Genomic DNA, 24002 nt, shown 5'->3' on the forward strand with positions numbered 1-24002 from the left:
TATATTGCACTCAGGAGCGGCTGCTGAGTCAAATGCGACACCTAGAAAAATTTGGTATACCCATCATGTCCGGTGTTTGGCTTTATATAAAACTGGTTTGAATTTTTCTGCACCCGCCTAACCCTGTTACATGCTTAATGTATGTTATAAAATATTTGCTGAGGTTGTTTCCATTGTACTTTGTTGCAATATAATATCAAATGTTCCATGTCAGTTAACGTTATTTTTAACGTTTTTCAGAACTATAAAATGTGCATAAAAACAGGTGGATGGAAACATAAAAAATTCCAATATTTTATTTGTGTGTTTGTATGTGTGTTCCTCACTGTGGCATCCTCTCCAGATAGAACCCCGGGGTTTTTGCTGAGGTCCAGATGCAGCAGAGAGTTAGAGTAGTCGTCACTTGAACACAATGCCTGGGACAGAGTAACCACACCTAATAGGAGGAGAGGAGACAGGATAGAGGGGAAGAAATGAGGGAGAGGGGATGGGGAGTTAGGATAAACAAGTTGTATGTGTCCTTGAGTCATTTAATTATCTTATAATCATCCTTTTTTTTCTCCAATGGGCCAATTTAATGCTCTGGACGTGACTTATTAGCAACTAATGAATACAAAACAACATAATGGGAGACGGTGAGCAAGCTATGTGGGGAAAAAGTAATAATAATTGAGCAGAGACTAGTGAGCTCCTATGGCTTGCTGGTATCAAAAGAGCTTTTGGAGGGAGCAAGCCACTTTTTTTCCCCCTATCCCAGTATCTAAGTGTACCCTGAAAACCAAAACAAAAGAAAATCATTCTCTCAAATCAGATCACTACACAATTACACCCAAAGGCCCGATGGAGCCCCTCATTAAAATCCTCACCCTGCAAGACTGATGCAAAGCACAGTATGCCATGGCATGTTGAGGATAAACATAAGACACAAAAACAACACCGGAGAAATAACTAGCAGCAGCAACAAATAAAAAAGTCTACGACCATCATTAACGTGTGTGCTATTCACTCGACAATTTATCATTGATTATAGCCAGCAGTTGTAAGAAATGATTTCCTCTGTTCTCAAACATTGCGGAGTGTGTGTGTGGAAGAAACCAGCTACTGCATGTGCTGCACACAAGCTGGCAAGGCACTAAGCTCTTCATCCCTAATTTATAGCGATTAGGAGCGAAATGAGGGGAAGAGGGGACAGGATGTCTAATCCCTCCCTTCATTGATCTATCAGTTGCTTGATTCTGCTGGAAGTACAGACTTTTAGAAACCATACGATCGGTGTGACAATGTCAAATCTGTTAGAACATATAGAATATTTCTGCTTATTTGCATGTCTGATCACATCTAAGCGACGATGTGTGAGGCCCAGGTGTGTCCTTGTGTGTGTGTGTGTGTGTGTGTGTGTGTGTGTATGTGCTTGTGTCGGCATATGTGTAGGTATTATAGTGACAGGGGGAAGGAGGGGGAGCCAGAGAGAGATCTATAAATATTCAACAAAAAATGCTCAGCCCCTGCAAAGTCATACCTACACCCACCATTCAAGGTCAGCACCATCACCGCATTCCACCCTGAATCACTGTGTCAACCCACTGTCTTTTAAATCGCACAGAATGTGGTTTTCCCATTCATAACATACACTAACAGGGTATCGAGGTCATAGTCTGCGGCATAGACACAACGCTCAGCTTTCAGCCTTAAAATTACATTCAACACCTCCACAGCCATACTGCTTTACAAAGACAGAGAGCAGTCACTACAGAGGCAGAGGAGTTAGGGAAAAAAAGGGTTTAGCTTTCAAGGTGGCCGGCAAACTGTGTAATAGACAGAAAGGTTGTAATGCCTCCAATCTATGCTGTTTCGGCCTGGTTATTTCAGCCCCCAAATTATTGCCACAGTAAGCAAATAAGAAGCAGATACTCCTTTGTATTATCTACCCAGAATGTAAAGATATCCACAGTATCTAATAACTGGTTAAATGTATTGTTTTAGCTGTCTTGTCCATTTTAACTCTTTGTTGTTTGTGTAAGAAAATATAATTTATTTTGTCTATGACCAACATAACAGGGGTGTCCAAACTTTTTTGAATGGGGGCCAGATTAGATGTGAAAATACCTGGGCGTAAGCTGCTTCTCACATTACATGGATTATTTATCTATTTATCTATTTTTAAATCCCATAGAAACGGGACAAACACAACTTTTTTCCAGTGAAAAGTACTCAACTTTTCAGAACTCCTGAATGCAGCAGTCGACTTTAAGCTTTTTTGCTGTGGCCATGTCTGTTACCTAGCAGGAAATGTCTGCTGCTAGGAAACCGTTCCGTTTGCTTGTTTACCATCTGTTTATGAAAACACATTAATCCCACCTGATTAGTTCCTGCCTGATGCACGTCTACAAACTGTATGATAGTCTTGCTATTGTGAGGTGAAGGGAAAAATGTAATATTGCTTGATGAACCAATGCTGTGCAGCAGGCCAAATATAGTACCTATATTTTTAAAGTCAAGCCACAGGCTGTTTAAAATTGGCCCACAGGCCACAATTGGCCCCTGGGCTGAACTTTGGACATGCCTGCAAAATAACAATTAAATGTACAATTTAATGCTTTTAAATATGGAATTTAAAGACAGTTTATGCACACCAATGTAAATTCCATTGAGTCAAATGGTGGTTTCATTAGTGCTGTTTTTTTCTTGTTTATTTTCTCCACAACAGAATTTAGCTACTCCCTCATTTACATGTGTTAGTTAACAAAGTGAATCAAAGATGTCAGTTTACTTTTTTTCAATCGCACATCAAAATTTAGAGATGTACCGACACCACTTTTTCCTTCCCGATACCGATTCCGATCCCTGAACCTTAGGTATCTGCCGAGTACCGATCCGATACCAGCGCATAAAAAAAAAATGGATGGGATATAGGGTTGGGACTCATTAGGATTTTAACGATTCCGATTCCTTACCAATTCCTTCTTAACGGTGCGATTCCTTACCGATTCCTCTTACCGATTCCTACATTATATTCATTATACTTGCTATACTTAAACAAGTATATAATAAACACAAATGCAATCATACAAATACAAAAACTTTATTCTAACTGTTGCACAGTACAATTAGATGAAAATACACATTTGTGTGTGGTGTGTATTTCAGATTTAGAGCTTGTATCATCTCCCTGAGAATATATAAAAACAAAAAGTGATTCTCTGATTTCTACAGTAACACTATTAAAATGAACCACAACAATGTAATAAAAAATACTTATATGCATTCATGCTTGGGCACTGTTATTTACGTGACAACACCTGAACATAACACACACAGACACACATTGGCTGTTTGTTTCTAACTCTCCCCTCGCTGGAAGCGGACCTCCCGCCGCCAGCCTCCGCCTTGATTAAACGCTGAAAATTAAATAAAAGAGGGAGACAAGTGTCTCCTATTTTATCTTATTTTGTTATATTTCTCCCTCTCCCCTCGCTGGAAGCGTCGGACCTCCCGCCGCCCGCTCCCGTCGCCCGCTCCCGTCTCAAACACGAAGGTCTCTCTCCGCTGAGCACCCGGCGCACGCCCGGCCTGTTAAATAGCCTGTAACCATGACAACTGTGTGACACAAACTCAGTGCTTTAGTGATTAGATAATGTCGGGCTCGGTCGGGTTCGGACAGAAATATGACCGTGCCGCACTCTAATGGAAATGCACGTGACGTACAATCTAGGAACCGTTTGCAGGAACCATTACGCCAAATGTGATGGAACCGGTTCCGGAACTGGAACTTTGGACCCGGTTCCAAAAAAGAACCAGATCCGGATCCCAACCGTAATGGGATATGACTTGTTGTATGTCTCAACTCCTAAAACTCTACGTAAAATATTAAGAAATAAAAACATAATAGCAGAATGAATGCCATTAATTGTTATCCAGTGTTGACAAAGATCAAGACACAGGTTAAAGTGCAGCCACACAATTTGGTAAAAAAGACAATTTAAATGCTACAGTAGAATGCTTTTAAACTCCATTTCCGTTTCGTTTGCCTGTAGCATGCGTATGCGTAATGACGTGAGGCATTACGTGGTATCGGATACCCGATACCGCATTTTAGGCAGTATCGGAGGCATCAACTCAAGAAAAATTACTCACATAAATGGATTTTTAGCTTCAGCATAGCCGAGCCATGGTTGTCTCACAGGCCAGTATTCACTTGACGTTGCTCTTTTGCTTTACCTCTTTAGAATAAACTCTATAAAAGAAGTGAACGTAGCCACTGTGACATCATCAACTGGTTTGTGGACAAGTATTTTGAAGCCTCAAGTCTGGCATTTTGGCCGTCGCCATCTTGATTTTTTTGGAGCCAGCAGTGACCATATTTGGACGAGAGCATGAACCCAAGGAGGTGTTAGGGATGAATCTTCGAGGGCTCTGCACACACATTTCTATGCCTCTATCCTGACTGACAGGTCGCCATGGTTGCGACTTCTCAATCACAAGTTAGCCATGCCCTAAGCATACCCTGCTTTGTCATCTACTTGAGAATAAATGAGACCATACTTTCCAAAATGAACATCATGCTGTATTGCAAAGACTTGGAAGTTTACTGATGTAATAAATCAACTGAGCAGTAGGGTCATTTTCGCATAGATTTCTATATAATCAGACTTCTTTTTACAAACAGTGGAGTCGCCCCCTACTGGCCATTAAATAAAAAGAATGCAGGTTTAAGACACTTCAGCATTGGTTTCACTTTTCAGGCCCAGAAACTACATCCACTATTTTAAACAGTCCATGCTCTGTAGCCTGCTGTCTCTCTGCGCAGTAAGTGCAACATTAATATACCATACTACTTTTCTGTGGCTCAGTAAGAAATAAAAGTATCATTTTAGCTAAACCAGATAAACATCATTGCCCATAATTGCAATAAAAGAGGCTACAAAATATACTATAATGACCAAAAATACTATTATGATGAGGCTATTCATGTATGGATTTACATTTGTATCATTATGAGCCTTTTGAATCTGCTGTAATACTCGTGGATGGTTGTATTGTGTGGGATAAAAGCAATAGAATTGGGACACAGCACTAATGCCTACGTAGGATTGTAAGGGACAAAAACAGATCAACTACTTATAATTCTGACCTGATTATCATTTGGTAGATAGGTCATACTGTACATGCATGTGCCTGTTTATCTATGTGAGTGAATACCAGCCCAAATAAAACTGCATGTGGGGCAGCAAAGCAGTTCTGTGGTTAAAACAACTGTTTCTTAGAAAAACCTGGCTTCAAACCCAGCTTCACAGAATGCTTCTACTGTACTGACGCGTCTTTGAGCAAGATGCACCAGTTTTGTACCAGCTTCAAAATTTTCATTCATTTATTTTTAATAATAGTAAAAAAATGTGTTTGGATCAGCCACAGAGGCTGCTGTGTGCAAAAGGAGCTACTCTTACCCTTGGAGGAAAGGGAAGTCTTTGAGAGATTGAGGAGTCGCAGTCCCTTGTTGAGGCGACACACTTGTTGAATCAGGTTGGAGACTCCTAATTTGAGAAGAGGCAGGAAAGAAGAGTAAACAAAGAGAGGAGAAAAGATAAAGGCCTCACTTAATAACAAATCACACATCCAAAGCCGAGGACAAAAAAATTGTTTAACTGATTATTTAATCAACTACAAATAAACCTGCTACTCTTTTGATTATTGATCCTTTCTTTAAAGGTCCACTGCATAGAAATTAGGGGGATATATTGGCAGAAATGGAATATAATAGTAAGTATGTTTTCTTTAGTGTATGATCACCTGAAAATAAGAATTGCCATGTTTTTGTTACCTTAGAATGAGCTATATATATACATAGGGAGCAGGTCATCGTCCCCAGTGATTGCCATGTTGCACTGTCATGTTTCTACAGTAGCCCAGAACGGACAAACCAAACATTGCTTAAGATAGGGCCATTCGCGTTTTCACGTCAGCCACCATTAGCAGCCCCAGTGATAGCATAGGAATAATAGATTTATTTATTTTTTTTCAATGTGAAACTACTTTATTGAGTCTTTTTACCAATTCAAATCACCAGGGGCCTCATTTATAAAAGAGTGCTTAGGATTCATACTAAAAGCTGACGTGCGCCCAAAAGCTGAAAATGGCGTGCGCCAAAAAATAATCTGATTTATAAAACCATGCGCACGCACACTTGCACGCAATGTTCTCTTTATAAATCACAGACCTCCTGGAGTTGTGCGCACCCAGATCCGCCTCATATTCCGCCCTCTACACGCCCTAGTTCAACCATAACTGGTCATGCAAATCACCTCGTGAATGCGTTCTGCATATAAATAAGCCGGCATGCGAGTGTTCTCTCGTTGTGAGTCACGGCGACAGGTGAGAAACGAACCAAAAAACGGAATTTCTCCAAGACTGAGCTCGAGACCCTTTAACGGGAGGTGGAGGACTGAAGAAAGATTTTATTTGGTGGCCACAGCAGCGGGATCACTAATAAAAGAAAGCAAAAAAAAGTGGCAACACATCAGCGCTGCTGATGCTGTGTCTGTGGGACTGCACGGACAGTGACAGAACAAAAAAGAAGTGGTCTGACCTAATGGTAGACCTAATATTACTCCTTTACCAACATGTAGTTAATGTGTTGCTTTTAAATTTGAGGATGTCTGACACTGATATGCGACATAAAGAATCACATTTATTAAAGGTGGAGGCAAAAAGGAGTATGTGCCAGTGCCATCTTGCGCAATTATGCACAAGGGTCACCGCAGTATTTATATGTTTACGGCAATTAGTCTGATCAGACACCCGGCATGAATTACAGCATGAACCAGTGGTATCCCTGTCCCAAAATACAACGTGTAATTTTAAATACAATTCAAAGATGAAAGTGTAATAGACGAACACGTTTCTTCATGCCGGTTTTATCATGAACAGCAAATGTCTAAGTAGGGCTGATGAAATGAGTGTAAATGCACTGGAAATATTTAGCTAAATAAATAAATATATTCCATGCAGTCGCGCCATCCTCTCCCCCTCCTACGCTCACAGAGTGGACGATGAGACGTTAGAGGCAGTGCGGATTAAATACGTATTTAGAAAGAATTTCAATTCAGGATTTGAGTTGGATTTTACAATGTTTTTATGAAACAATTATCACTCACTCCAAGCGCAAATAAGGCTGCTGGATTTAATTTCAGTGATAACGTGGATCTAAGGTGGATATGGATTTAATTTCAGTGATAACGTGGATCTAAGGTGGATATAGCGTGACATTAAATTTGTGTGAGACTTCAATAAAAATTTGACTCCACTTCTCCACCTCGTCGTCTGCGTTGCCACTTCCCAGTGTCTTCCAAAATGTGCGCACGCATGACTCAGAGTTTGCTTACAGGTGCGCACATTCTCCCGCCAAGTTTATTTTTATAAATCACAACCTTTGCGTGGGAAGTGGCGTACACCACTTTCAAGGCCTGTTTTGTGCGTAAGCAAGCTTTATAAATGAGGCCCCTGGTCCGTTTGTTTTGGAGAGAAAGAGACCTGCTGATAAATCGGCTCCCGATCAAAATCTCCTGAATGTCTGGATCTTAAGTCATCAGAGAAAATAGATGAGCACACATTAGCAGATGCTTGGCTAGCAGCCCATCTGCGACGTGTTGAACAGCGTTGGAGAAACACTGTTCTGTAATGCGAAACTGCTTTATTCAGTGTTGTTACCAATTTAAATCACCCGGTCCATTTGTTTTAGAGACCGCTGCAGATATTTCGGCTCCATGTAAAAACTTGAAAAATGAAGTACTTCTAATTGGGAGAGGTTCCAGCTGGTTGACATCTGCAATCCTCACCACTTGATGCTACTAAAACCCCCTAAATCTTTTGCATTGCTCCTTAAAGTAAAAGGAGATGGAAGAGGTGATGGAAAACTGAAAATCTTTGGATTTTGGAATGTTGGTTGGACAAAACCAGCAATGTGAAGACACTGCATTTAAGCTCTGGGAAAATGTGCCGGAAATTCTTGATTGTTTTGTGTTATTAACACACCAAACAATGAATCAGTTAGTCAGGAAAATAGCTGACACAGTCAATAATAATAATTACTTACAGCCCTACACCCATTCACGTTTAGAGTTATGAGCCCACACAGAGCTTTGCCACATAGCGTCAAGTTAAAATGCGACCTCTCTCAATACACCCCCTCCAAAACACACATATACAAGCTATACCCACAAGTATACTACAGCTATAAAAAAACATCACACCAACATACTTTACAATCTCACTTTCTCCCACATACCCAGTGCAGAAACAAACCCATATAAATATCATGCGCCAAGCCAGATTGCATAACACCTAGTTCCAGCTCAGCAATTTGATAAAACACACTGCAGCCATGACGATAATAATATGAAAGGCTCGGCTTTATTAAAAATGGAATGGGTTTGTTTTCTTTTTTTTTGTCTTTTGTAGTGCTAAACTTTGTTTCCTTGTTCTCGCAGGAATGTGTATGCACAGAACTCTTACTGCCATTAAAGGCATAAGGAACATTGCAATCATTGTGAACAGCACTGAAGGTCATTCTTTATTGTGATTATGGGTATTATTGTGATGGTGGTCAAGGCTATATACTGTCAATACACACAAACACATACACAAACACACACACTCAGAGGGTGGCAAGTGTGAGCACAAAGAATCTATTGAAGCGAGTGGAAGTGACAAACAGGAGGACAGAAATTAGCTAATGAGTGATACTGGCATGCATGCAAAGCCTGACCCTGGCATACGATAACACGTACACACACATACACACACCATCGCAAGTGTGAAATAGGCAGAGGGAGAGAAAGGTGTATAGTGGTGAATATTTTACACCAGTGACAGACGCACACAAAATTAAAATGTACGTTTCTCTATATAAGTGCATGGAGTGATCATACTAAGAGGTTCAGTCTGCGAGGTGAGCTGTGGGCGAGACTGAAAAAATAAAAGCATTTCTCTAAAGAGGAGGACCTTTCATAGATATGTAGCATGAAAGATAGATGAGAGAGGAAAAGAGAGAAACAAAGAGAAACAAAGAAAATAAAGGTTCTGTGTGGAGAGACATTGATTTTGAATTCTTTGAGAGCAAACAAAAGCGCCGGCGAAGTAAAAGCAAAAGAACAATCAGTGGCGCCCTGAGAGAGACAGCAGTAGGAGGGAGAGAGTTCACAGAGTCCAGGCCGGTACCTTGGTTGTCTAGTGTGTTATGAGCCAGGTTGAGGGAATGAATCACAGAAGCTGGGTTCTCCGACAGTGCAGACGCCATCTTCTGCGGAAAATCCCTGGAGAGAAAATGTTAAAAAGGATAATTAAACTTCCTGTAAAAATTCAATACTGATCCCAAAAACTGGATGAATCCACTGGAGAGATTTCCCCAATTCACTTGAATGTACCTGATAAAGTTTCACCATTACACCTCTTGGTGATGACTGTAAAATATCCCACTCAAGCAGCAGTATTGTCCCTTGGCAGAAATGTTCATTTAATGTAGGCACAATTGTATTGTAAAGGTAGAATGTAAAGGATGTTGATTTTAAAAAGCACACCTACAGTTGAGTCTTTTCTTTTTAATGGACAATAATGAAACCTGTATGACCAGGGACTGGAAGATGGTGTAGAGCTGGGAATTAACAAAGTACTTTGTATTGGAAAAATGTCCCAAAAAAAAGTATCAAAAATACAGAAAAATTCCAGTAAATGCTTGATGAGGGTCAAATCTTGTTCACATAGTCTTGGACAAGGTTCTCCTGAAATTATTTTGCTGTTTTTTTTGTTGCTAGTTTTCTAATTCATTTGAAGGGTTCATACAAAAAAAGTGTCTTGATACTCTAGTATCGTATTGGCACTATTATCAAAACTCTTCAAAAGATACACAGCCTTACAATGGCGGTTTTATTAATTTAGTTTGAAGGGGGGGCCTTCCACATTATATGTAAGCTTCGTATGCATGCTCTATGGGGCGTTTTAGTGTCTTTCACTGCATTGTTTTGGTTTTGCAGCCTGAAAATTTACTGTTTTGGTTCACTCTTGTCGCTCTCAAGGCAAAGTCTGTGACTAGATGGTGAATACAATGTCGCATTTAGTAGCTGTAGAGCCAGATATATCCCTCAGGAGCTAGTGGAGACTAAAATGCCTATGTTGCGTCTGTTAGATGTATAATAGGCAATTGTTTGCTAATTATTTAGCCACAACAACTTTAGGATATTCTAATGCATCACTGTTTTGTTTACAGACTGCTCCACTGCCCTAAAGTGGACAAAAAATCAATTAAGGCAGCTTCTTCACATTCAGAACATAATTCACTGTAGTTGACAAAGACTGATTTGGAAGGAAACCCCCTTCACTTCAGAAAAAAAATCTCCTCCAAGACTGTGCTGTAATTTCACATTTGTGCCTGCAAATCCCTTTAAACCTTTTAAAACATGCATTTAAAGTGACATAAGATAAACGTGTATTTCAGTGAGAGTCTTAAGTCAAACTTTTCATTCATATACCGTACTGTTTAAGTATCTTACATGGTATACAGTATCTTGGTATTTTTTGCTTCACTGTGTGTGTTTGGTGCAGTGCTTGTGGAGAGCCTCTCATAATTGCCCTCTCTATTGGAAATGATTTAACACAGGGAAAGTATAAAAACTTGGTAACCTCATCATTATGCTGCAGTAAATCATCTTGCCTCGAGGCAGCCAATTCATCTCAATTAATACTAAATAAGGAAACTGCTCTGCTAAATGATACTAGCCATGCATAGAAGGTGAAAAGTCTTGCCAGGTGAAGCCCAAAATTTCACTAATGTTTCGGTGGGGAAACAATACACCTGCCAAAGGCAGACAGGAGGGACCTTTATTAGATGAAAAAGTGGAGGTTAAGAGAGGTAAGAGAGAGAGAAAAGAGCAGAGACAGGATTGGAAAGGTTACGACAGCAGAGGAGGGGAGGAGGGCGGGGAGGTGAGATGAGCTAAGGTGAGGAGGTGAGATGAAAGAGATGGAAGTGAGAAGAGATAATACAAGCAAAGAAGAAAAAGAGAGGGGAGAGAAAAGACAAGTGAGTAGAAAGGACAAAAAAGGAGAGGTGGAGGAGTGTTTGAGAGGTGAGGGCGTGAGGAGAGGAAGAAAGGGAGAGGAAATTAGATTAACAGAGAGGTGACAGGCAGGGCTGATACTGTCAGGGAAGAGGAAACCTACGATTTCAGTCCTGCATTCTCCAGAGTGAGCTCCTCCAGACTGTTGGACTTGCTGACTGTGTGCAGGACCTGGTCCACCACCTCCGACCCCTGGAGACAAGCAAAACAAAACAATACATTGGCTTGTGACCAAAAGTTTCAAACTGAAGAAGAGTAAAGGCAGGGACAGTGAAGAGCAAGCAGTAATCAGAAGCAACAGAAAACTGATTATGTTTAGTAAAAATCAAATTAAGTAGCCTTATGTACAGACGAAAGCTACAGACTTATGAATTCAATGTGGGAGCCAAAATAAGGGACACAACCTACAATGTACTCTTACATAAACACAAGACTTTCTGCAAAGGCAAGAACAATGTGAGAATTTGACACAAGAGATTGCTGTACTTCTTGTTTTCTCTGTGCTCTTCTCCCTGGTCTGAGGTGGGCGGACTCAGCAGGAAAAATGAGATGTCATGTACTTCCATGTACCAGCTAGAATTTATCAAGATCTGATACAAAATCAGACACCAGTTGTGGAGTTTTTGTGTTAAATTCTAAATAAATCTCAATAACAAAGGATGTTCAGCTGTAGCTCTTCCACCACTGAGTTAGCCTAAAATCATGTGTGGAAAGCCCCAAATTAATCATTTAGCTCAGAATATTTCTCGAGTTCTCTCTATACATCCATGGTGTGGAGAAGAGTCGAGCTGCCACAGGAGCAGAGAAAAAGAGCTGGTATGGGAGCTGGTATGTACAAGCAGAGAGCCAGTGGGGGAAAAATGCATTTAATTCTGGGGATGGTGAAGATGGAAATAGGACAGTGGCATAAAGTGCTGCAGGGCAGCGCACCCAGGAGCACCGCCACTCGTCTAGCTGCAGCCGGTGTGGGGTTGTACATCGAAAATAATAGGGGTGTATTTTTTAACCAACAGCGTTTGCTGCTAGTGTGTTTTGGCCTGAACAGTCCACCCTCAGTTAGCCTTGTCAAGCTCCAGTGAGAAGCTGACTGTGCTCACTAACGTTGCTTGGTAACTTAACCCCCTTCAAATTAATATGTAGGTGGCAAACAAGACACAGTAACTTGGCTTGGGATTTTAGGAGTTGTAGCATTTATTCACTGACAAATATCCTAAACCAGAGTTGTTTTGTTTTTGTTTTTTTTCAATTGCACTTCAATTGCCTACACTGTACTCACATTGCACTGCTATGTTTAACCTAATACTCCAGTTCCTTCGTTAACGTTAAGTGGCGGGTTTTTTGCATTACTAATTATTCATACCACCAAAATAATACACTAACCAATTCAGGTTTGGAACCCATAGGTGTATATTTCTTCTTACTGCATTCAGTGTTGTTTGAAATATGACCACTGAGTTGTGATTGTAGCTGAAGTAAGACATTTCATTTTTTCCCTCCTGATGCAGATTTCTAGAGTTGATTTGATGGATGAAGTGTTATTTTATCTGGTGTGAAAGTTTAATACTAAATTACGTAAAATCAGACTGGTACAAACTAGGGCATTAACAGAAAAGTCGATTTGTCGACGTCAGTGGCACAAGTCGACACCCCCCAGGAGGGAGGGAGGGAGGCAGGCAGGCAGGCAGGCAGGCAGGCAGGCAGGCAGTCTCTCTCTCTCTCTCTCTCTCTCTCTCTCTCTCTCTCTCTCTCTCTCTCTCTCTTTCCCCCGTGAAAAATCCCCGCGATGTGAAAAATACATGCCGAGCAGTCACTGGTGCGTGGTGCGAGCGCAGTCCGCACAGTCGTAAAATCTGAGCTTTGCGCGCACAGGGCTTGCGGAAGTCCGCTTTGAGTCCGCGTGGACCTCCGCAGAGTCCGTTACGCGTACGTTCCGCCCTAGTATGTTCGGGCCTTGACAGACACACATCACATGTGTGGAGATACTTCACTTTCCTCCGCCGTGTCAATGTGATGACGTCATCAAATGACTTGTCGACTCGACTCGACTTAATGCCCTAGTACAAACCAATATTCAATCCAGCATTTTAGGCAGTGTCGGAGGCATTTCTGGAACAACACTACCTTAATAACAATTTCCCAGGATTCCTGGGATAGTGTGCTTCAGCTCCCGGGACAGAAAATATCTCATTTTCTAGAAAAATATATATATGCCAAATTCCACATATGAGCATATGGCTGATATGATATATGTTCCTGACGCTGTTTTAATTCTGCTCCACTAATCCACAGGTGGTGGCAGTACCTTGCAATGAAGCAAACAATGTGCCTGTAAAAGCAGTGAAAAAGACTGCTAGCTCGTAAACCTGGATGTAATCAATGCAGGATTTAAACATTAATTCAGCCTCACAAATGTTTGAAGGGGAAGGGAAGGCACTGGATGAGTTTGTTTAACTACAAGGATACACACAGTGTTTTGGTGAATAATGACTACAACAGCTTTTGTTTGTTTTCAAGAAAATTCCACAGGGCATCTTAAAAATTCAAAACCAAGTATTGAGGTGTTTTAATGACCAATACACTTATTCTAATACCCTTCAAAAAATATTTATTTTTTTGACTGTTTTCATGTAGTTCACCTCAGATGGATATCACTTACTCTAATGTATATTATGAATACTTACTAAAAATTCACATCATGTTATAAAAAGGTACATAAATCTATGCTGAGGCATGCTTCTCTCTTCTTCCTCCTCTTTCAATTTTGCTTTTCTTTACTTGATTTTCATTCAATACATAATCTCAAGAGATTAAACAACATTTTAGTGAGGCTTTAGGTACATGATGTATTGTTCCAAACCAACAGAAAATTAATTCAAGTTGACTTAGAAAATGCTAACCAATCACAGAATCATAATTTCTTTCTACACATTTGGATGGCAGTCGGCCGAATGAGCAGATAAAAAAAGATGTTTCAGTGGAATAAATGTACACACAAGACAGCAGAGTAAATATTAAGAGAGGAAAACTAAAAAATGAAAACTGATTTGTGGTCTAGCTCTGGCAAGAAGTATTATAAGTAAGGAAGATAAAAAAAAAAATAGATAGTTACTATGCGCATGTCTTTGCAGTACAGCTTGGTGAACCAGGTGTTGTACGCAATGGCTGCCACGATCACCGCCAAGTCCCTGAAATGGAGACACGCACGCACACACACACACACAAACACACACACACACACACACACACACATATTAGAGATAAAATTAAACTCTTTAAATTAGCAAACTCCATCTGCTCAAAACCATTTGATGTCATTGATCCATAAATTCACATTATCGTGGGCCAAACTTTTTCTTTTCTCCCCGTTTGGTAAAAAAAAAAAAAACAGTTCATCATTGTGACAGGGAGTACACTGTGGGCAGGGCTGCTTTCTAAAAGATGACTGATACTGCAGCCTTGCTGAGGAGGAGAAGCACAGAATAAGAAAAAAAAAGAGTGAAAGATGTAAAGATCGATGGCCGGGTCAGTGGATTATTCAATAAAGCCACGGTTTGATCCCAGCTACAGACCTCAAACGCTGCTACATCCACTGCTACACAAACAGGCACAGAGCCCACAGACCATCCTGTTTGTGTTTGTGAGGGAGAAAGAAAGAGAGGGAAGAGAGAGAGAGAGAGAGAGAGAGAGAGTTTTAGAATCCTCCAAGGCCCAACTAAAGCCACACTGCCGCTACACCTGCTATACATCATCTGACAAACAAGCAGCAACACAGAGAGTGGGAGGGGGGCACAGAGAAAGAGAATAAGCCCAGAGAGAGGAAGAAAGGATAGCCAGACAGAAGGAAAATACAAAGTGAAAGAGAGAGGAAGAGAAAGTGTAATCTAGCCAGGGAGGGTCATGTTGCCAATAACTGCAGTAGCTAGGACATTACAGTATATCTCAGAGGAGTAAAATGGCTACAGGCTGTGTTCCTTTTTCATTACCATGCCAGCCATCAGACCAGTCCGTTCTGACTGACGCAGCAGAGTCCATGTGTTTGAGTGTGTGTGTGTGTGAGAGAGAGCAGATGATGCACATGTCAGGATTCATCATCAACACTGAATGTTGATTCATGTTTTGACAGCAGGACATGTAATTGACCTCTATGATGTCACACGCAGTCATGCGGTGTTTTGGTGTGTATGTGTCGTCTTGTACTTGTACATGAGGACACGCTGGTACAGGGGGTCAATCTGTCCCTGTTAACTTCTTCACACAGATCAGTTTGGGTTAAACGCTGGGATCTCATGTTTAGATTAAAATTAGAATCAAATTGATTATGTTAGATTAAAATAAGTTTAGGGTCAGGGTTAGAATTTGATGTAAGTCAAGGGAAGGGTTAGGTTTAAAGTGAGTTAAAGAATTATTTAATTAAGATGGTAGGCAGCTAACTTGTGTCTTTTTTTTTGGTGGGGGGGGGGGGGGGGAGGGTGGGGGGGTTACGTACCACTCTATTTCTTGGCCAGGCACTTCCTTCCTGGAGCCAGCAGAGTATGCACTGGTTGCCTGGCAACATCATGGGATAACAAGACTCCAGGAAGTAATTGTTGAGCGTTATGCTGTGTTCACACTACAAGCAACACAACAAAGGACCACAAGTCCAGTGTCTCCCACACATTTATTTATTTACAAAGGCCCGCCACAATAATAAAATCTGCCACCACGTATTGATTCTGTACCGTTCATTAGGAGCGCTACTGGAATATATATACCGTTCGGTTATTTATGGCACCATACTCTCAATGCACAGAGCGTACTCTAGGCACAGACGTAGCAGCAGAATGCCAGGCGCAGTGAAAGTATAACTGAACCGTTCATTGCATTGGCTGTAAAAGTTTCTCACTCACCTCAAACTTCAGATGACATTGAGTTAAGTTGCTTTTTTGCAAGTAGCAGACACACACAAGCCCAGTATGACAAATATGTCAACTAGTTCTTGAGCAACATGTTTAAAATGTAGCTGGCCCTGTTGTTACTGTGTCTCTCTTAGTGTGAACACAGCATAAGAAGCAGTGTGATTTGTCACCCTTACACCAGAGCCCAGCTAGCTTATGGTCTTTACGCTAAGCTAACTGCCTACAATTTCATATTTACCATACAGACCTGAGTGTGGTATGGATCTTCTTATCCAACTCTGGGCAATATAAATAATTGATGTATTTCAAAAGTACATTTAAATTCCAATTGTCAGTTTCTTTAAGCAGAAATTACATACACATACAGTATTGTACTGTGGCTGCAAGGTTCAGTGTGATGCAAATTCAGTCACCTGCCCACACAGACATCTGCATATAACCCAAAATACACGACTACACAGACTGTATGCTCTGACTCTACATGTGTGAACATGTTCATCTGAGCAGTCATGCAGTAGGGTTCTAAAACAAAGCGTGCGGGCATGAGCTGCCCACATCCATGTCCGTTTTGGAGCATATCAGGTCTTGACTGGCTGCTCGACAGTCAGGGAATAATGAAAAAAAAACTAACTTTATTATCATCTGAATATGACCTTCGAGCAAACCCTAAAGGCACCAACATTTATTACAGCCCACAATATGCACAAAAGAGAATTGTGATGTTGATATTCCTAGACCTTACAAGGAACAGGGCGAAGATAGAGAGTTTCTCCTGAGATGTTGGAGGAGAAAAGGTCAAGGGGTCCTTCAAATCAAAGTCTCACTGGGTGCATGACTGTGCTCAGAACATTTCACAGCAATAAGCCTGTTAGATTATTAAATAGCTTGTGGGTAAAGTTAAGGGAAGGACATAAAGTGTCCAGAATAAACAGAGTTCATCCTCTGAGGAGCATAAATCTGCCCAGCAAATTTCGTGGCTATGTGCCGATTCGATTTATCATATTTCTTGTGTACAAGTGAAATATTTTTCTTGCATTGCAGTGATAGACAAAAAGGTTAGTGGAGGTCATCAGAAACATTATGCATCCTGTGGGGACAATGAATATTCATAGCACTATGTGAGAATATCCTAGCCATGGAAGGCGGATATTCTGACCTAATTGGTAGCACTGGAGTCAGAAAGGTCAGAAGGCGCTAAAATCCTTGGGAATCATCCTCTGGGGATTATTAATATTCATAACAAATTTGAGAGCAATCTGTCTGATTGGTGAACCAAAAGACCACCATCACCATTTGGAAGATGGTTGGATTTTGAAGTGTACCAATATGTTGTATGGTAATAAATCAATGCTACAGTCTAACCCCGTACAGACTGTGACTCAGGTCCTGTAACAGTGACAGGTAAGGCAGATGGTAGCAGTGAGTTGTGGAGCTTTTGTCCTGCTTCAGTAACAGAAGAAAATTAATCAGACAGAGAGTTGGCGAAAACTTGGACACAGCATCCAGACTTATTATTGAGTATGCATGCGTGTGAATGTTTGTGCACACAGAGGAGTGACTGTCAAGCCAAGTGTTGCCCCGACAAATTCTTAGGGCAGTAAGGCGTAAAAAATTCTCTCTTTCTCTCGCTCTCTCACACATACACACAAACACACAAAACAAACAACTGTAAATATATGCAAGCACAAAATCCCTTAACTTAAATTCGCACACACCAAGTCCCCTCTGCAGCATCGTGTCAACCTGCAGTGGCCAGACAGAAGCAACACAGACAGGCAGAGTGTGTGTGTCTGTGTTTGTTTGTGAGGACAGGAGTGATTCAGAGAAAGGGAGAGCTGAGGAGAATGAAAGAGGAGAAAAAAACAGGAAGTGGATAACAACAGGATGAGACAAGGCCAGAGAAAAAGGTGTCCGCTTTCAGTCAGGAGGAATGAGCGGAGACGATGTTTGGACGGACAGCAGTCAGCGGAAAAAGCATCGCCCTGTCGCTCGTGGTAACGGGAGATGCACTCAATCAGGGGAGATCGAGAGGATGGAAATGTGGAAGGACAAGGAGGAGAGAAAGGGAGTAATGCACCACAAATAGCCTCTGGCACATGATCCTGGAAAGACCAATTGTTGGACCCTTTCTCCAGTCATTTGCACCCTTTCCTGATTGTTTTCCTACATTTTTTTGTGATTCCCAATGTACATTTGTTAAATTTTTGCTTCCTGTATCAATTTCAATTTGATACAACTACTCTAGACTAGGAGGGAGAGAGTCTTTAGTATTGGATTGTGGGCTCGAGGGAACAATATGTCAAAGGAAGATCTTAAAAAACAGCATGGGCAAGCACATTCCTCTGCAAATGCTTTCTCTTTATCACACTATATAAAATAGCAGAGGAAAAAACAACAACGATGCAGTGATTTTGGCTCTAATATGAAAGACATTAATATATTCATGAGTTGCTGCTGCAATCATGCATTCTAAGAATGGCTTTTTGATTTACCAGCGTAGCAAGGCTTTGCTCCCATGATGAGAAATGCATTTTTAAGTATGAATGCATCCTCTCCAGTCAGGATTGTTGTTTCTAACACAGTAAAGTGGAAAGAATTCCAAACGCCTCAGGGTTTTCTAAGGACAAAACATTCCTTAAACAAAAGACAAGTAACCTAGGTTGAATGCTCCATTTGCATGTCAGCTGTCAAATTTTTTTATGATCGGCAGCACTCAAGCGACACGTACATTCTTCCTCACTATGTCTGGAAAAGGAAATGGGAGACTTAAAAAGATACCAGCGGGGAGGTAGAGGAGAAGACATATGGCATTTTACAGCTGTTTCCGAGCCCTGGATTCTGCCTCTGACAAGCTTATCATTCCCCTTTCCTATGATCTTTCCAAACTTCTAACAAAACAGAACAGAGACATCGGACAGCAAGTGAGCCAGAGAGAGAGAAAGGCAGACTAATACACTCAACATTTTACCCAGGGAGGGTCTTGTTAGACAAACAGTCACTCTGATGTCAGATGAGACGAGGGCTGACAGATGATGAGATGCGTCGTGCTGTCTGGGTAAGATTTTTGCAAAACATCATGATACAGAATTGGGGGGGGGGGGGGGGAGTCTTTCAAAACTATAGACTTGTCAAAAAGTATCACGACACCGATTTGTTTTATTGTTAAGGTCTGTACTCCAGCACAATGGATTTGAAATGAAACAACGACTGTGAGGTTTACGTGCTGAATTTCAGCTCAAATTATGTTGCATTTGTACGACACGGCTTGATTCTACTGGAACTGAGTTTTTTTTGTTGTTTGTTTTGTTTTCCCTTGGCAAAAGTTGTGAGTGGTACCTGGTAATTTCTTTGGTACCACCTCTGTCAATGGTTCAAGCAAGCTGAGCCGATACTCCAAGGTGGAGTTCGCACAATCTTTTCTTGCGTGACATGGGACAGCCTGCACTAAACCCCAAATTTTAAATTGCCAAGCTACCACCAACAGCCACAGAATTTTTTTTATTCACTCCACCTAGACATTAAAAATGGCAGCCAGCAAAACCATGCCATAGTCAAAGACGAAGCACTGATGATCCTCTGTTTGGTTGCTGCTGAAAGAAACCCCGAGAAAATACACTGCAACGTGTTGAAGATGTCACAGCAATTTCATGCAGTGTAGCTATGACTATCAGCTAAGAATTCCCAACCACATTGTGGGGGTAATATCTGCAGTAGAAAACAAAATCAAGAAAAGACCCAAAAGCTGAGCTGAGTAAAGCTGAGCTGTGCCGAACCACGTAGAGGTAATTTGGCGTTACAATCCCAAACATCTCAGTCCTGGTTGATTGGCAACACCTGGGGTTATTAGTGAAAATGGCCAATGGATTTTCAGTTACAGGTCCCTTGACCTGTGCACAAAGACTGGAGGCAGAAAACACTCCTTAAGAAGCTACTCTCAGAAATGCTGTAAAGGAGCATTCATCATCTGTTTACAATTTACCTAAACAAGCTGCAGATTGGCAGGATGAATACATTACATTACTATATTAAAGAAGACTAAAGAAGACAGTCAACACTTTGGTGTGACACAATGTCCAGCATGTGCACGCACCTTTCCTGTCAATGTCCTGTGTGTAGGGGTGGAAAAAATTGCATTTCTTGCCCTCTAAAATTCTAAATCAATTTACCGATTACAAAGATGTATTTATGTACATTGTTTGGAACGTGACAGCTCCCCCTCGCTAGGATCTGTGCCACAAGAGCATAGTGTAGCTCCAGGACTGTGTATTGCATTTACACACTGTAGTGACGCCTTTGGGCACATTCTAATTTGAATAATTCCCAGGGAGGAATTAGTTTGACATGACTCATGCAATACAGACGCCTTGCAAGATGAAGGTGAAGAGCTCTGGGAATGTTCCAAACATGAGGAGTACACATACACCATCACCAAGAGACTACTGCTTGCAAACTGTTGCTTTTATCTCCACGATTTTACAACACTTTCAGCCAACTGTGATAGGCCAAGGAAAATAACTCTGGTCCATAGAGTGTTTCATTTCAAAATGCTTGTGCATGTACAGTGGATAACAATAGGTTTCCCTGGTATTAGCCTTGCAGCAAGAGGGTACAGTCTATTTTGCATTGCTGGGGACATTGCATTAATAAAAGAAGAGCAGAGCACCCTTATTCCAGAACCTATAGACCAGTTTCTGCTCCTACAAATAACCTGTGTGGGAAAGGTGAAATTGATTGGCCACTACTTAAAAAGAGGAATGCACTGATTGGGATGATACCAATGTTTAAGAAAACAATTTGGCCAATAGCCAGTGCCAATACTGATAGTTTTTGTTGTTGTTGTTTTCAGTTTATCGTACAGTGCACCTCCTCTTACAAATATTAATGAAAAAAGGGAAAAAAAATCCCTGTACCCCATAGCTTACATCTTGGTAAGACTTATGTTTCTCTTTACAAAATTAGGCATCTCTGCCTTGCTGCAGCTCAGTCTGACAGTCAGTTTCTTTTCTCATCCAAGATGTGAGACGAAGAGCTTAACAGCTGCTCACTAAAAGCAAACGTGAAAACAAACCACATGTGTACATGGCACCTGTTGCCCTCTTTTGGGTCCAGCCAGTGGAGCCTTCACTGAAGGAACAGCTGGGTACGCTAGCTACTGTTGTCTGAGTCCAACCGCAAATAACTGACAACATTTAGCCAGTGCAAAACTGATGTGACACAGCAGGTAGACATTGGCCATCACCACTGTGAATGTCCTCTTAGTTAGGTTGATGGCAATCAACCGAGGCGAATATCAGCCGATACTGCTGTTCAGCCAATAAATCGGTGCATCTCTACTTAAAAAGGCAAGCCAAAACTTTTTCCAAAATGGGTCCCCCTCCACTAAAAATGTGTTTCAATTATTGTTACATCAATTAGAATTTTAAGCTTCACTGTGCAGAATGACACTAGAGGGCTGTTAAAAAATGTCTCAGCTGAAGAGTTCTCTGAGCTTGCCTTAAATCTGTGTATGTAGGAACAGGATTTTGTGTTATCTCTACTGGTTTGGGGCCAATCATGGTCCCAGTATGCAACTTACACACGAATGATGTGAAACCCCCATTCAAATACACTGAGAATGGACTTTTCAGTGAAGTGGGCGACATCTTGTGCCCAGCATCTAAACTTAAATATGTACATATTCATACCCATCATTAAACTTGTAAAGGAATCACATCTACATTGAGCCAGCCGGTGGAATATTCTTAAGGCAAAGTCAAGCACCAAAACAATGCAGCTAAGTCGGTGTTTCACTTTCTGAACACTGAAGTTAAAAACAGGAAACAATTAAAGATGGCTGCAGTAACGTTTTGGCAAATCATCACAAAGGACTGTGCCAAAATGTCTGCTGATGTCTGTGGGTTACAGACAGCCACCCATTGACTGCAACAGAACTGACAAATATCAAATATAATGAGTTTGTGTTGTCCAATTACTTTCTGTACCCCAGATGCCCGCTGATGTACAGTAAACATCCTCAAATTAATGCTGACAGTCGGCACTTTACTCTCATTTTCACTGCTTTATTTCAAATCTAATGTGCTGAAGTACAGAGCCAATACACACGCACTCCGACTGCACTGAATGCTGCTACAGTCTAAGTCTGGCATAAGTTAATTGTGTTTTTCCAATCAGTGCATGCTGTGTGGTTAAAATGTCAAAAAACTATGTCACCTGCTGTCAAGATGGCTGAAATCCAGCAAATTGAACTCCCTGTTGTCCTGAGAGTGGTAGATGGTGTCGACATCCTGGAACAAAGGAGGGGAGAAAGAGAGAAAGGATGAGAGAAAAGAGAGAGTGGAGGAGAAAAGGGTCAGTAACTTTAAAAAGACCCTCGTTTTCTCAGTTGTTGAAAATACAGCAGTTTCTTAAACAACGCAACAAACAGAAGTTGCTTTTCACAGCTTATATCGTGTCCTCACCCACTGCACTTCTTCTTTGCAGCCAATTCCATTGTAGTCACAAAGAGCTGCATAGGTTTCAGAAAAACCTCCTGAAAGGGCAAGAGGAGAAGACAACAAATCAATCCACACCAGACCATAACAGAAATGGCAATGCCAGAAATGGCAAGGACAGAATAAAGCAAGGAAGAGGACGTATGTATGAATGAGAAGGAGAAAGAGTGCAGGCCAGAGATGAAAGAGGAAGTCAGAAAGAGCAAGACACAGATAATCAGCAGAGAGAGCAAGAGATTAGCGGTAAATATTGAGGTGAGATGAAAGTATTGCAGCATGAAAGAGCACTTCTTGTAGATTAACGGGATTACTAGCAGAAAGGGAGTGCATCCAGCAACTTCGGTCTTCTGACCCACTTAAGGATGAGTCTCCAACATGACTTGGTGTGAGTCAGTGAGTCAGCGAGTGGACAGACTCTGCAGCACAACTGTGTGTGTCTGAAAGCATTTGTGCCATGTAGCCAGAAACATTAGAGACTCACCACATGTTTTCTGGGGCTCTAATGACGATTCAGAGTTTGGTGAAAACTTGTGACTTCCTTCGGTTATGTCTCCCTCTGCTCGACAAATAGGAGGACTGAAAGACAAAGAGGAAGAGTACAGGTCCAAATAAGACACGAGTCTACAACCACGCTACTGTGTCCATAAAGTTGTAGGCGTAGTGGTGCTTTGAGCTAATTGCTAATTTCAGCATGCTAAAATGATCACTGTGGCAGTCTCTTCATTGATTTGTAAAGAAGTGCCTGCTACAGTAATGATAACATGCAACCTGTGCCACATACTAGGTCTGCACAATTATGGCCAAAATAAGAATCACGGTTCCTCTGATCAATACTGAAATCATAACTTATGATGATTATTCATTGATATTAGGGACAAAACATTTGTATTGCACATTAAAATTTAAATAAACAGAGCAATGCTGTCATTTCCATGTTGTGATAAATTCCTGCTAATGTACAAATCTTTGCATCAAAATAAGAGTGGTCCTTATGGACAGTGCATCTCCTAGAAAAAAATAAAAATGTACCAGAACTCTTTACCCAAAATAAAATCAACAGAGCACTGCTTTCACTTTCACATTGTGCTAATTAACAAATCTTTGCATCACTACAGTACTTAAAATAGGGTTCTTCTTCACCTGAATTCAGTGCATCTCAAAGAGATAACATATAAATAAAAGTGTTTATTGGAAACACATCTTTGACTAAATGGAATACGATTGCATTGGTAATGCAGTTAGGGATGTCTGAGCTAACGACGGACAAGGATGGGGATTCAGCGAGGTGACATAAGTCTTCTCTGTCTGCAAGCGTTCATTGTACTACTGTTTGTAGTGTTTTTTTTTTCAGGTGGTTGAGCAAGTTAAGCCTACTTCACATTACGCGATTTTCACCGCAATTTTGACGTTGCAGAGGATCTTGAGAGCCACCTTGGGTCGGAGGTGAGTCGGCAGATAGTCTGCCACGACGGGTCCTCCTGTGTGAACAAGCCTACGAGCTAGTCGCC

The 24002-nt window shown here is 41.1% G+C and overlaps 1 protein-coding gene across 5 annotated transcripts in view; it reads right to left on the reverse strand.

Annotated features, from left to right (window-relative positions):
* carmil3 (capping protein regulator and myosin 1 linker 3) overlaps positions 1–24002 on the reverse strand; it is a 119387-nt gene that overhangs the window by 69713 nt on the left and 25672 nt on the right. For all 5 annotated transcript variants that reach the window (XM_050033331.1, XM_050033330.1, XM_050033332.1 and 2 more), the window contains exons 6-13: positions 22976–23070; positions 22462–22532; positions 22214–22287; positions 14218–14293; positions 11212–11300; positions 9214–9308; positions 5445–5531; positions 327–436 (exon numbers count right to left, since the gene is read on the reverse strand). In XM_050033331.1, the coding sequence (XP_049889288.1) occupies positions 327–436; positions 5445–5531; positions 9214–9308; positions 11212–11300; positions 14218–14293; positions 22214–22287; positions 22462–22532; positions 22976–23070 (697 nt within the window). The remainder of the gene's footprint in view (positions 1–326; positions 437–5444; positions 5532–9213; positions 9309–11211; positions 11301–14217; positions 14294–22213; positions 22288–22461; positions 22533–22975; positions 23071–24002) is intronic.

Source organism: Epinephelus moara, chromosome 21, assembly GCF_006386435.1.
Source record: "Epinephelus moara isolate mb chromosome 21, YSFRI_EMoa_1.0, whole genome shotgun sequence".
Classification (NCBI taxonomy): domain Eukaryota; kingdom Metazoa; phylum Chordata; class Actinopteri; order Perciformes; family Serranidae; genus Epinephelus; species Epinephelus moara.